Source organism: Metopolophium dirhodum, chromosome 1, assembly GCF_019925205.1.
Source record: "Metopolophium dirhodum isolate CAU chromosome 1, ASM1992520v1, whole genome shotgun sequence".
Taxonomy (NCBI): Eukaryota; Metazoa; Arthropoda; class Insecta; order Hemiptera; family Aphididae; genus Metopolophium; species Metopolophium dirhodum.
The window spans coordinates 51044757-51060714 of record NC_083560.1 but is presented as its reverse complement, the minus strand read 5'-3'; the positions used below and the strand labels follow the sequence as shown (position 1 = coordinate 51060714).

The 15958-nt window shown below is 29.1% G+C and overlaps 1 protein-coding gene across 1 annotated transcript; it reads right to left on the bottom strand.

The window, feature by feature from the left end:
- Nucleotides 1–5651: 5651 nt before the first annotated feature.
- LOC132936874 (uncharacterized) lies at nt 5652–13890 on the bottom strand. The gene is made up of 2 exons (XM_061003655.1): nt 13731–13890; nt 5652–6654 (listed from the first exon to the last, which is right to left on the bottom strand). The coding sequence occupies exons 1-2, from the start codon at nt 13788–13790 to the stop codon at nt 5917–5919; spliced, it is 798 nt and encodes a 265-aa protein (XP_060859638.1). The 5' UTR covers nt 13791–13890; the 3' UTR covers nt 5652–5916.
- Between the last annotated feature and the right edge of the window lie 2068 nt (nt 13891–15958).

Here is a 15958-nt window from a genome sequence, read left to right as displayed (position 1 = left end):
TCATCATCATAGTCTTCATCAAATGAATCACCTAATTTAATGTCACCTAAAAATTGAATAATAATTATTAATAATTGCTACAATAATAATATTTTTTTAATATAAAAATGATAATTTCTGCTTTAGTTTACTTGTTATGACATCGTCGTCGTTCTCTACATTGATTGAAACAGGAAATGTCACCGTTTCATTTACCCATTCTTGCACATCAGATAATTTAGTTGCATCAATAAATATTGATCCACTATTTGCAGTTTTAACTACAGTAACAGTCTCATTCTGTTTCTAAAAATAATATTAAAAAATAATCATATTGTTAGTGTATAGGTACTATCATAACCACACTATTCCAATTTCACATTAATTGGTAAAAATGTCATTAATTTATACTTACAGTGTTAGATCTAGCAACTTCTGTCATCAATCTGGCCCTTTTAGAACGTAACATTCTGTTGAATAATAAAATAATGAATATATGAATATTCAATTATTGTTCTGCTAAGTCGTTAAGACAATAGTAAATTGAAAACAAAATTACACAAATGATTTTCAACTCACGAGTCGCGATACAAATATTTTTGTGGTTAATGGTAATAATGAATCGTTGATAATAATTAAAATATTTTATTACATTCATTTGTATCAACCACGGTTGAAGATAGTCCATGATCACGGTAATAATAGAAATATACATAATAATGTTATTATTATAAAGATGGTCTATTTATATTCATGGTATCAACTCAGAAATTACAAACATTTATCAGTTCAATAACGCAATATGTCTATTTATTTCACTTTTGAAGTAACCATGCCATTATGAAACTACTGGTTCTAGAATGAAATAAACGACCTCTAGAGGTGAATAATTGAACTAAAAGTTATTGCGTTATAGAATCGAAATCGTCGTAATTTTGCGAATAATTTCACATAGATAACTCATTTTTGAATTTTTTTGAGTTGTTGCAGTTTTGAACTGAGGCGACGATATATGATATAATAAATACACAATAATACATAAAAGATTTATTATATTGTAAGAAATGCATGACTTTGTATAATTTATAATAAATTATTTATTGATGTTTTATCAATTTCTAATTGTTTAATCAAATAAAATACTTTGAAATTAAACATTGATGCTGAATGTATTGTAATATTTTACCATAATATGTACACTATCTGTGAAAACCTAAGGGGAACCGGGGCCATGCCCCTGTAAAGGGGCCACTTGGAGTTGGTTCAAATTATATAAAAGTTATTGAATTATGTATTTACATTTACTTTTATAATTTTACCATTTTATCAGAATGTGACCCTCTAAATTGCATATAATAATTTATAATTAATAACATTATTATAGTGTTAAATGAGTTATTTGTATGTATATTATATCTTTCAATTCTAAAACTAAAAAAATTAAACCATGGGCCACCACCGCATTAATTAACCCATTAACGCCGTACGTTGCCATATGGCAACATAGATTTATTACAATCATTTTTGAGGTTAATATATACATTTTCAACAAAATTTTGGTTAAAATTGTGAATAAAAAAACTCCGGTGCTAATGGGTTAATTCCATAAGGCATAGAGACCACCTTCACCTTCAAGTTAGGAAATATCCTTTAAATCTAAAACTAAAAGACTTACCTTAAATTCAGAAACAAACTAACGTATTTAATAAAAGAAACTAAAACTAAATACTACAAAAAAGAAATACATAAATCCGGGAACAATACCAAACACAAATGACAATTAATCAATGATATCATATCCAGAAACAATAAATCAAATAATCTTAATGAGTTACTAAATAATATAAAAGCTAATACTGAACCTAATGACAGAAATCCAGCTTCAATCTTAGCCGATAATTTTAATGACTATTTGATAAATGTGGCAACTGATCTAGTAACACAACTAAATAACGATGCTAATGTAAATAACTTGTCTAACATCCATCAATCTAACAATACAATATTATGCCAAATTCCCCCTTAAATAAATTTGAGCTGATAACACATGAAGATATACTAGAAGCAACTTCTAAATTAAAAAATGATGCATCGCCTAGTATCGACAACATATTCTCTAATCTTCTTAAAAAATATATTACTTTTCTTGTTAAACCTCTCATTCATCTTTTTAATCTATGTATAACCCAAAATAAAATTCCAGATGTTTTTAAAGTAGCAATTATAACACCCATTTACAAGAAAGGTCTAACTTCTATCATTAGTAATTTTCGGCCAATATCTGTAATATCAAATGTAGCAAAAATATTTGAAAAAATTATAAAAGCAAGATTGGTATACTAATTAGAATCGAATAACTTACTATTTGAACACCAATATGGTTTTAGACCCGATAAAAGCACTGATCAAGCCATAGCTAATGTAACCAAAATGATCTATAGTACACTGGAAGAAGGAAAAAAATGCGCAACTATTTATCTTGACCTGGCGAAAGCCTTCAATACTGTGGACCTTGTAAAGCTTCTAAAAAAAAAGCAAGCCATAGGTATTACTGGTTCGGCTCACTCACTATTCAAATCATATGTGGAAAAAAGGAAACGTAGGGTTAAAATAAATGATATCATCTCTTGTGAGCAAACTATTATATGTGGTATTCCTCAGGGTACAACACTTTCTCCTGTACTCTTCAATATTCAGCTAAATGATATAACACTTCTGAACTTAAATAGCAATATTATTTGTTACGCTGACGATACGGTATTGATTTGTAATGGTTTAACCTGGGAAAAAGTTTTCACTAATATTGAGGCTGATTTACTGTGAATTAAAATCTGGCTAAAGAAAAACAACCTATTTCTTAATTTAGATAAATCAGCCATACTACTTCACTCCCTATCTGAATGTACCCTACCTATCTTAAATGAACTAAAAATCCATGAATGTAAAACTTTATTATTAAATCACTGCCAGTGTAAATCGGTTTCCATTGTCAAAAATTACAAATACTTAGGTATCGAAATGTGTCATGATATGAAATGGAAAAATCAAATTATTAATACTACCAATAAGTTGAGAAAGATGATTTTCATCATGAAATCTCTACGTGAAATACTAGATTGTAAAGACATAAAACTTATATACTTAACTCTCTTTGAACCTTAATCGCATATGGCATAATTGGTTGGGGTAGCGTCTATGATAATGTGCTATTACGACTTCAAAAATGCCAAAATACTATTATTAGAGTTGCTTGTAACAAAAAATGGAGATATTCTACAAAACAATTATATGAAGAATTTAATGTGCTTAATATAAATAAGCTATATATAAAAACCTGTACCATTTTCCTAAAAAAACAAAATCTGTTATCTCCTGTAAATCACAAAGTCAACACTAGATATGTTACTAATAACTATTCGCTAAAATTTCCAAAAAAAGCTGGATGTCGTAAAGTGTATGATTTTGTTGGGACACATATACATAATATAATGCCCAAAGAAGTAGCTAATATGTCTCTTTCTATTTTCAAAAAATACATTACTCATTGGCTTCACCATGAATACGATGCTACAATATTGAAGTTTCAGGATTAATTTGTTTTTTACACTACCATTGTTTGCTTTTTTTTTTTCACATACAACTTGTTTTTTTTTTTATATTAACTGTTCAAACTTATATTACTGTTTTTCTGTTATTGTTTTTTTTTCTTTTTTACTGTGTATTTGAGTAGCTATTTAAGGAGAAAAGGATAAATGTAAATGTGTTGTATATAAGATAACTCCTAGGCCTCCACACGAGTTTTACTCAGTGAGGCCTAGTAATCTTTACCGATATTAAATAAAATAAATAAATAAATATTGTGTACGATTGGTATTCCCAAGGGTGTCCGCAGGAAATTGTCAGGGGCGAGGGGGTAATGGATGTGTTAAATTTGAATTCAGTATTTCAGTGGTATATTATCATTGTATATAGTTAACAAAAAACGATTAGGAGCAAAGAAGCTTTACCAGCGTACTAACTGTTAACTACTAAGCATATTTTATGATATTATTACTATTAGGGTGTTGGTTTTGGGTTTTCCAATTAATACTTTTCCACTGATCTATAGCTTAATACTTATATTCGTGGGGAGGGTTGATACGGTGTACTATATCAACGAAAATGACTTCACAGGGAAAACTCACACCTTGTAGGATAGTCTGATTTCGTTAATTGTTTTTTTATTTAAAAAGAGAATATTTTTCCCGTTGGATCTAAGATCGAATTTTCATTTTACATTTTATAGTGGGAGAAAAATACTTTTGAAAAAGAACAAATATTGTGCAGTATTCAAATGCATATCTTAATTTCTATAATTATTATAATTTTGAAAATCGTGCTTTTATTATTCCACTTGCAAAATGTTTTTTTCCTTCTTTTTAATATAAAAAGTGGGTGAGTGGATGTCGCTCTGCTGTACAGTAGGTTACAAGTGGGTCACTGTTATGGATGGTGTTAAATTTGAATTCAATGATATAATATCATTGTATAAGAAAAACCGATTCTGAGCGAAAACGGTCAGTCAGCCTATGATATTACCAAGTATATTTGATGATATTATTGTGAATAAAGTAATTTATATATTTACCTTATTTACGGGGAACCTTGTTTTAAAATTTCAATCCTTACCTACAAAAGTTGAACATTTTATAAATTTTTAACTACAAAATAATTATTATATTTTAAATTTGATAAATTTTGTCAAAATTTGAACTTTAAATGCTTATAAAAAAACATTGTGCCTATATATCAGGAGCCTTATTGCATTAAATTTTCACGCTTTTTCACCCGAAAATTATGATTGCATAAAAATGTTGACTTAATATTTTTATGAAGTTTCCGTAAAAATGTTTTTTGAAAATATATGATTAAAATATTTTGTAAATGTTTTTTATAAAATATTTTCAAATATATGAACTTTTGGGCCAAAGAATGTGCAACTAAAATATTTCCTAATTATTTACGCAACTTTTTAAAATATTTTGACAACTATATTATCTTCCTGAAAATATTTTTACGCTGTATGGATAACGGCGCAACAACAGCTGTATATGTATATGACTGTATACACTTGATTCCACAGTCGTAAAAATCATTAAATATATATTATCATCTTTATATTATATAAAATCCAATTACCACTCACTGACTCACTCATCATTGCGTCTCAAAAACTACAAAACTCACAAACCAGCAATTTGGAATAGTGGTTCCTCTAATGCTCAAGATATGCAATACGAAAGGATTTTCTGATATATATATGCATTTTAAAGAGATGGCCAAACAGGGATCTTGAGATTTACGGTGAAAATGGAAACGTTTTTATGTTTCTAAGTGATTACCATTGGTTACTCAGGCAGATCAAGTATGCATTAAATTGTCACGCTTATGGCCTCAAATAAAAAAACTATATCTTAAAAACGAATCGATGTATGCATCTATTATAGGTACATAAAAACCTCACAGTTTGTTTTTAGAGAGTAACTAGTTTAAACCACATCAAAACATATACTAAGTGCTAAATCCAATCCGTGAACTGAGGTACCTTTACTAAAACTGAGATACACCTTTATAGCGTATATTCTATACATAGGATTTGCACAAAAACAAACTGCACACGGCCGGAGCCGGGATATTCAGCTAGTTTAATATATTATACTTTTTCATATATTATAATAATAGTAGTGGTAATAATTATAACATTAATTGTATTATTATAACAAAGTACAAACGGGGTGACATGCGGTATATATAGGTCACGGAAGTGTTATGTGTAAAATTACATTGCCACACTATTATATAAATTATATATTATGTAGGTACTTATACCGTTTGTAAATGTACTTATGTACCTTATATAATATTGTATATATGTGAATGATGTATATAATATTATTACTACGCGATAGCACGTTTACGTCTGTTTAGTAACTGCTTGCCGCCTTTCATCATTCCGCTTAATGACTTCATCATGGATATTATGTTGGCGAAATACTTTTTCAGTTTTTCATTGAGGTTCTTATCAGACAAGAGTTTCTTAGTCTCGTTCCAGTACGTCTTGGTGAACATCGGGGCACCGGGTTTGTTCACGATAGTGATGACCAGCCCACCGGCCTTGTTGACGATCTCGGGCATGTTGGGTGACGTGAACAACGAGTACGTCATCGACATGATGTCTCTGAGCCCAGAGCTCATCTTCTGCTCGCCGGCCTTGGTTAATAGCACGTGCATGGTGGTGGCCAGCATGTTGATCATGTCTGCGCCGTCGTTGGACGAGAAAATCGTGTTGAAGTTCTGGCCGGACGTGCCGATCACCCGGGCAGCTTCCGGACCCTCGAGCAACAGTTGCCACTCGTGATCTGCATCGGCGAGTCCGGCTTTGGCTGTATCCGTGGCCATCGCGCTCGCGTACGTGTCAGTCATGGTATCCTTCAACTTACCGACCCCGATGAATACCTTAGCGCTATCCGGCATGTTATTCTCCATCTCTTCCACCCGTTTGCTGGGTTTGTACTGAAAAGGGGCTGTTTCGGGTTCTTGGGTTTCCACTTCCTGTTCGTCTTCCTCTATGGGCATCTCGTTTTCTACATTTTCCGTCGACGGATAATCGTACTCTTCTTTGTCAAAGTCAATTGCCTATAAATCATAAATGTGGCGATTTATTACTGATTACTGATTATTGATTACGTACATGGACATTACGTACATTGTTTTTTATACCAAAGAATTATAATATTTTTTTTAGTTGCGAATACCTTATAGCGCCAGTTCTCAACCTTTTTATATCCGTGTACACAGTTTGAAAATTTTCATCGTACTGCTTGACCAAATTAAGTTTTTTTTTATGCTTGTCAAAAATGTATAGGTACGTTATTTTACATGTGTGGAATTTTATTTTATTAGGAACTACAAAATTATGATAATATATCTAAGCATTTAATGCATAAAAAGAAAATTAAATATGTACAATTATTATTTTTATTATTATTGTTAATATCAAATGAACCCAATGACAAATAATATTTAATATAAATAATGATTCATTCCATTTTGTTTATAAAGGGAGATTATCGTAGCGTGCCACCTATGAGCTTTCCGAATACTACTAGTGGTACGCGTAGGTACCATGGGTTGCGAAACGCCACCTTATCCCACACAGCATTTGGGAAACGATAATATTTTGTGAATGTCTTAAAGTGGTAGAATAATGAATATTTGACTAATAATATTTTATAAATATTTTCTTCTTATGATAAAAAAATATTGTACTATATAATTGCATAAAAATGTTGACTTAATATTTTTATAAAATTTCTGTAAAAATATTTTTTGGAAATATTTTCAAATATATGAACTTTTGGGCGAAAGAATATAACTAAAATATTTCCTAATTATTAACGCAACTTTTTTTACAACCATAGTTGGGAAATATTTTTATACTGTATGGGATAGGATATTGGCTACTGGCTTTTTCCGTAAATCATTAACATTAATGCCCTAAAATATATTTGCCTAATATTACTTATTATTTATTTAAAGACTCAACACTCAAGACACCTAATAAACAGCAGATCATTACCAACTTACGATTATTAATAATCTATAATATTGTACAATTTTGATTAATTAATTAATTTTGAAAGTTTGTTGTAACTTAGTACTTATTTACGTTTTTAACCTATATTCAATTTTTAATTTTTTTTAAAACAAAATAGAATATATTAATATTTTATAAATAATAATGTTTTAAATTTGCCCCAACAGTTTTTGTTATTTGCCCTTTAAACTGTGTAGCAACCCGTGCCCTTTTTTACCAGTCCGCAACTGGTCTTCTATAATCATTAAATTCAGATAATGGACGGATTTTAATTTAATTTTAACTGTTTAAATAAAACGCCTTTATGTATTATACAAAAAATACATTTCAAAAATAACCATCATCTAATTTATTGCATTTTTAATCAATTTTGAATGATCCGAGTATTCAGCTAGTGAAATGGCCCACTTACCTAGTATCTAGTATTGTGATACTCCTAACCCTAAGGAAAGTATATCTAGTAGGTATATAGTATCGCAATTCTCATTTCTGAGAATTTTGTCTAATCCAGTGTATACATATAGTAGTTATATACCTATAATTGTATGACCCATGGGTGGGTTTGGAGTATTAGCTAACCTACAGTTTTTTTCTCAATATTATGTTGCCCCCAAATCCTAATCCCTATTCTGAATTGCTGAATTGCTGGCATAGGTAGTTACACTATGTTTTTATTTGTACAAATATAACAATAATAATTAATAATCATTTAAAAACTGTATACAGGCTTCCAGTGGCGTAATTACAGAAGGGGGATTTGAGTGTCGTATCTCCACCCTCCCTCTCTATGATTTTTTTCACTGGTGAACCATATTTATGTACTTCTTATTTATTGGTACTAATATAGTATATTTTATAGAAACAAAAAATAAAAACCCAAATCCCCTATGGTAGTTATAACTGAGATACTATTACGTAATAAACACTAATGAATAATCACTATTGCAAATTGAATATTCAAAAATACATTGAAATAATGCAGTTTAGCTCGATTTTTGGGAATTTTTTTCGGAAACCTATAGGAAATAAGTATATTTCAACGAGTTAGGCACAATGGTAAGTACAATCAGAATTTATCGGTCAAACTTAGTTCCAAGGTTAAAACAGTTTGAAGTTCGGGATTTTGCGTGCATGCAAGCGTAGCATATGCAGAATTTTTCCACGAATCTACATAAAAAAATGCAGTTTAGCGCCCAAACGTTTTTTTTTTAGAAATCTATATATTTCAACGAGTTAACTACAATGGTGCAATCAGAATTTGTTGGTCGACTCAGTTCCAAGGTTATAACCTTTTGAAGATTGCAGTTTTGAGTATTTTACGTCTATACGCAGATTATTCCACAAATCTTCTTGAAAAAGTACATTTAAAAGTTTAAAACTAAAACTTTATTAAATAGTATGTAATTATTTATTTTCATGTATGCATGCATTTATACATGTAGAACCCAACTTAGTACTCACATTATACAGATTACAGATCGGCTTTTATGATATAAACCAATTTTTTTTTTTTGGTGGGTGATGGGGTTAAATGATTCAATCTCTCCCCTTCAACTTGACCAGATTACGCCACTGCAAGCTTCTCCCAAATCTTTATAATAATGTTTATTTTTATTATGGAAAGATAACTATGAATATTAGTAGATTTATTATAAAACATAACGTAAGTCATAAATAACGCTAGTTCCCACTAAAAATATTAAATAACATAAATAATATAATGTTTGCTAGTTTATAACACGTCATATATCTACTAAAATTTCATTTAATGGCTAAAAATAAAAAACGCTTTGTTTGTACGTCTACCTACCTTTACTAATCATGGGCATAGATATATTAATATACAGACTGCGCGTTTCCCAAGAGCCAATATTGTTAGAAAGAGATAGTCAATACTTGTTTAATATAACGGGACCTAAGGTGTATGCTATCTTTTCTAAAAATGTTATAACTTTTGTTGATGAATATTATTCTCTCTCTTTCGCTATTATTGGGTATAAATGTCATCAGTTACCTAATTTCTTTATAGGTTTTATGTATATCTATTGGATCATAGGGGTGTTTTTAAACCCATGATAAACACTTTTTCCATCACGAACCCCCTTCTTAATTTTATTTCAAATAACCTTTTTAAGATAGGTACATGCGAAAAAAAGTTGCGATAACTGAAGTGTAAAATAATAACATACTTTTAAATTTATATAGGTACCTAACAATATTACTTTATTGTACACGTATGTTAAGTGAACCACTGGTAGTATAGCGGACCTCCGGGATGAGTGTCACTGACATCGGACCACCCTCCCTGGTGGTCACATTGCCACATAGGTACCATGATATTTAAGAACTGTAGCTCTATATATATTCGTTCCATTCCTATATATAGCGTCGTTACTCGTTTGTTGTGAATAGGGACATTATGTAATATGTGCCAATGTACCATAGGTTATTGGTTATGGTTGTACTGTTATAGGAACAAATCAAGAAATATTTTACTTATCATATTCAGATACACTATATTAGTCTCTAGACTCTAGTACATATTAAAAATTTGTTTTGATAATAAATGAATAACTGACTGCACAGAAATATTATTTCTGATTAAATTTGGAGTGTATTGCAATCAGAGCCAGAGGGAAGTGGGGTATGGGGGATAAGTTTACATTACCCAAGTTTAAATAAATTTAACAAGAGCTCATAACTTTGAAAAATATTTCAATTTAAAAATGCTCGTAATAATTCAGTCATCAATCATACTTGACTTATACATGTTATAATTAATGATCCAGTCAAAACAGCTAAATTGTAATAATAAATAATGTATTTTATGTAAAGGTTTTTTATGCCAAATAAGTTGTTTTATTATCAAAATAAGAAATAAATTAAATAATTATTCGCGAGCGTAGCGATCGGTTTTCTAATTAGATAGTGGTTGGTTGATGCTACACGAGTAGGTTATTTAAGAAAAAATAGCTATATTCGAAAGGAAGATCCTACAAAAGATAATTTAAACATTTAGCAGTAAAAATGATATTCTGTCTCAGCTTTACTAACGCATAATATAGCAAATTGCAAGTTTAGAATAATCCATTTTTTTCTCGTATTTTTAATATGGGTACGACGTTCTATTAAGCATAGTCGTAACTAGGGACATTTTTCTTGAGGGGGTTAGAAGGGGGCAGCACCAACCATCAAAATATGATTAAAATACTGGATGAGGCTACAGATAAAACTGGGGGGCTAACACCCCCCCCCCCCCCCCAGCACCCCTAATTGCGCCTATGCACACAGCACCTTATAATTTCTGTTGTACCGATCACCACTGGGTATACTAAGCCATACATGTAGTCATATAGATACAGGTACACCGTACACCAAATAGAAAGATATTATTTTTATCCAATATACTTATATACCTACCTACCTAAGTATATTATATATTTATATGTTGCCACGTATGTGAAGCCGATATTTGTTGTCTAAGTTGTAGTGTTGTCACTACTCGTCTATACTCTCTATCATATGTACTATAATTATTAATGTATAACCAACAATCTGTATTTTAAAGTAATTCTTTAATTATGCTACGTATTGTTTATTTTGTTTATACAAAACACAGCTTATATATGACAATTTGATAAAAATACTACAGCCAAAAAATTACAATCATCAATAGTATTTTAAATTATCATTAACATTTATTTTGTATTAAATTATTATTATAAACGAGGACATAAAATTCGATATAAATAGCAAAGTGATAAATAAAACGAAAAATTGCCCACAATTACTTTCCAATATCATTTATTCTAATATTTATAAATTAAGTAGATACGTAACTTTTATAGTACTATTATTATATATTTATATGTAGTAGGTAGGTTAGAAAGTCCATCATTTTATGTTAAACATTGCATTTCTAATAGTGGTTTGATTAAATATACCTATATCTACCAGTATAAAAAAATATTTTTACATACATTATCGTGAATGCAAGAGAATGCTGACAGTCATCCAGTGAATGTTGACTACACATCCTTGATTCCTAGACACACTAATATATCCTAATACATCCTAATACATCATAAATTAGCAAATGTTGACAAATTCAAAAATTGGACATTTATGTAGATACTATAGTTAATATTGAAATTTGCATGATGATTTTGGTTAATGTTAATTGTTAACATACACAACACAGTTTTGGTTAATGTTGACATACTTATGTGCACATATAATATAGACTATATATAATAATACATGAAATAGGCACCTACTACAAGATGCATTAAATTATTATTATTGGATATATTAGTATTATTAATTTATTTTATTTAACAAAAAATAATATGTTAAGAAAAATGAGAAACATGGTGTTATTAATAAACAAACCATGCCTACACTTAGGTACACTTGCATAAATACTCAGCTCACTAATTCTACTATGCACTTTTGTGGTGCACTTCGTTTTCTTATTGTATACTTACATCGTGTATACCCTTACCCACCAGCCACCACTTATTATTATTGTGACGTTTGTAGAAAATAAAATCGGCATTACCATTTACCAAATTCTTTGGTCATCAATTCCGCTATGTAAATGTCAACATTACGATATCGTTGACATCACGACTCACGAAATTTCATGAAATTTATTTTCTTGAAATATTTCATGAATTGTATATGAAATATTTCATTTTGATGAAAAATAAAAATAAAATGTTTATTATACCTAAAATTTTATAGTCGTCAACTTCTTTTCAACTATTTTTAAAAGTTGGGGGGGGGCAAAAGGGTCTTTAATATGATTTAATAGTTATAATATTAATTTGTTATTAATTATTAGTTATTACATATTCCTATAATTGATAGACATAAGATAAGATATACATTACGGATAAAGTGATTGCCTTATACAAGCTATTTTTAGCCAATCAAAAAGCACTTTATAGAAGTAGGTACTATTAATTGGTGGACTGTTTATTAATTATTACTGTTAAACGCCGATGAGTTTTATATGAACGTTTTAACAGTCAAATCTTAATATAATAAAAATAGTATTATTATTTATTATATGGGTATATTTTGTTATTATTATCATTTATCAATATGAAGTCTCCTCCCTACCATAATTCTATGAGGCATTTGCAATTATGTAGCATCCCGAGTTTTAGAGGTAGGTATATATATACCGCCTATGTATAGCACGTCAACATTCACTATTGATTTTGATGGATACATCGGTGACTGTAAAGCTTTTAACAACTGCGGACATCCAGCATTCACAGTAACATACTAACATATACGATGTACGATATACTTAAAATATAAATTATAATGTACATATTATAATGAACTTACGTATTCTAGAATCTAAAAACAGTTTTTTTTATGTAGGTAGTAGGTACCTATGTATAAATAAATTAGGTATAATATTTAATGCCAAATGAATACGAGCGGATGACGTAGATACATTATCAGGAAGTCGCACACGCATGACGTGTTGTCTCCGTCTTCCACATAGACGACATAACAAATTTTCGTTCGCCAGTTTCAATAGTGAGTGTGCTGTTAGTTTTGATATAAGAGTGAATTGACCTATTATCAAACGTTTAGGTAACAACATTATATGTGTTCTCTCGTTGGTTTTTTACGATAGTTTAATTTTTAAGTGATTTATGAGCATTTTAAAATATTAATGTTTTACAAACACATAACTCACTTTAAAATTAAAATATCATAAAAAACCAACGAGAGAACACATATAATGTTGTTACCTAAACGTTTGATAATAGGTCAATTCACTCTAATATCAAAAATAACAGCACACTAAAAACTGGGGAACGAAAATTTGTATTTTGTTATGTCCTCCGTGTGGAAGACGAAGACCTGCAGGGTGCGACGTCCTCTTAAGTAGGTAGTAATGTACTATGTAGTATCATAATAAACCTATATCTCTATATTTAAAATACCTATTTAAATTGTAATCGTTCATGTAACTTAAAGACTATTATGTGTAGGTAATACGGCAATACATAAATATGTATCTACTAGACGTATAATAACATTTTAGTCTATATTTTCATATAAACAATGTCAACGTATTAATATTTACCTTAATGGAAATTATAGTAGAAAAAAATAAACATATAAAAAGTGATGTGTTCAATTTCATCTTGACAAGTCCGGTGTACGTTGGTAATATATTAATCTTTTACTCACTAAAACAAAAACTCTCGACACAATATTTTCGTTTTATCAACAACACATACTTTTATATAGGTACCTCATATATGAAGATAATTGCATAAAAATAAACGTTCCAAAAAATATGGGCTCGTTCTTATTTTTTCATAAAACATTCATTGTTTTTTTTTTTTTAATATATTAGAATAACAGTGCATAATATATTGACAAACCCTATGCATTACTTTAAGCATTTGTTCTACGCCTATAATTACCCATGTTTTTTAATAGAAAATACTGAATGCCACCTGGTAACCACAATTATACAAATAACTAAATGAATGTATATTCTAGAAAAGTATAATTTTAAAAACTGTTCACTTTTTGTTCTGTAACCACATAATAAAAACAATGTGGGTATATAATGATTAAAAAAATATCACATTATATTTACATGTTCATTATTATAAATTAAAATTCTACTAATTTTAGAAAACTTGAGGTACCTACCTAATAGTCTAATACTATTGATTATAAATCCTAGTAGGTATTTATAAATGCTAATACCAATTATTAAAATAAAATGTTGTGTCTGCTTTAAATAATTAACGCGTTTAAGGAAAAATAATAAAACATCAACCTATATAGTGAATATAATATTTATCCCGGTGACCATTCAAGCACACACAAAAAATTTCATCACAATTGGTCTAAAGCCGTTAAGGAATGCATAAAGGACACAGACAGACATTAATTTTAGATTCTGAGCGGTGATGTGTTTTTTTCTGTCTCTTAACAACATTTTGAATAGTAAAAATGCTCCAATTTTCGATATCAGCATCTTTTTTGATAGAAAAGTGAATCTAGTTGGTACTTTTGGAAAGTCGAAATTAAAAGCGTCAAAAAAACAAAAAAAAGTGAAAAAATAGTGGTAATTTTTATTCAAAACCAATTTTTGAATAAAATTTATGATATTTTTTTGTTACATAACTCAAAAACTAATAACCGCAGACCTTTGAAACTTTCATCGAATCTTAAAATTAGCATTTTCAATGAATGGCAACAATTTCGAAATATTTAGTCTCTTTTTCAGCTAGTTAAAGCCTTGAGAAATATTTATATATTTATTTTAATTATTCTCGATAAAAACTTTTTCACCTATAGTAAAAAAACTTGAAAATGTAATACAAGGTTTCTTATAAGTTTAATTAATGTAAGTTCAAAAATATCACAAATACATGGTCACGATTTTTTGTGTATGCATTCAAAGTTCAAATTTTGACAAAATTCATCAAAATGTCGTACATTTTCAAATTTATAAAATTTTTATTTTCAGAGCTAGAAACCTAGATACTTTAAATTTTTACCAAATGTTAAAATTATCATTTCCCATATATGATAATATTTTCAAATAATTTTGACTCTTTTTGGGCTATTTAGAGCCATGAGAAATTATTTTTCAGTTAGAAATGTATGCAAGTTTTCTTGCATAAGAATGAAATTTTTAAAAAAAGGTGTCTAACAAGTTACTTATAACAAAAAAAATAAGTTTAAATTAATATTAATTTTTATGGTGTTTTGAACTTATAATTTTTACGATATTTGATATTTAGCGGTAAATTATATTGATCGATTTTTTTATATTTTGTTGTATTTCCAAAACAAATACCGTCAACTCATAAAATGTTTACCAAATATTTATATAAGCATTTTCCATAAATGGTAAAATGTTCAATGTTCAAACTATTTTGACTCTTTTTGAGCTATTTATAGCCATGATAATTTTTCCAAATTTTCCAAATTATTTTTTAGTTAAAAATTCATAAAAGTTTTTCTTTTCATAGCTAACATAAGAAATTGTAATAGAAGGTTCCCAACAAGTTTTTCTACCTCTATCAAAAAGAAAGGATTCACCAGAAAGTTACTCTATTATTATAGCCATGAGATATTTTAGATTAAAAAAAAAAAAAAAAAATGTTATCTATTAAATTTGATTCTTTATACAAGTATGACCCAACGTCACCACTCAGAATCGTTTTCTCGAGTGCAATGATTTATCATTGAATTCAATTATAATACATCCATTACAACGATATGCTGGACAACTACTGAACAGCAGAGAGGTACCCACTTGTCCACCTAGCTTTTTATATGTAT

Excerpts from the sequence above, each read along its gene's own strand:
- LOC132936874 (XM_061003655.1), bottom strand. The coding sequence starts at position 13,790 with ATGAAATTGAACACATCACTTTTTATATGTTTATTTTTTTCTACTATA. Across the intron at positions 6,655-13,730 it reads CTACTATAATTTCCATTAAG|GCAATTGACTTTGACAAAGA; the intron begins GTAAATATTAAT and ends TATGATTTATAG.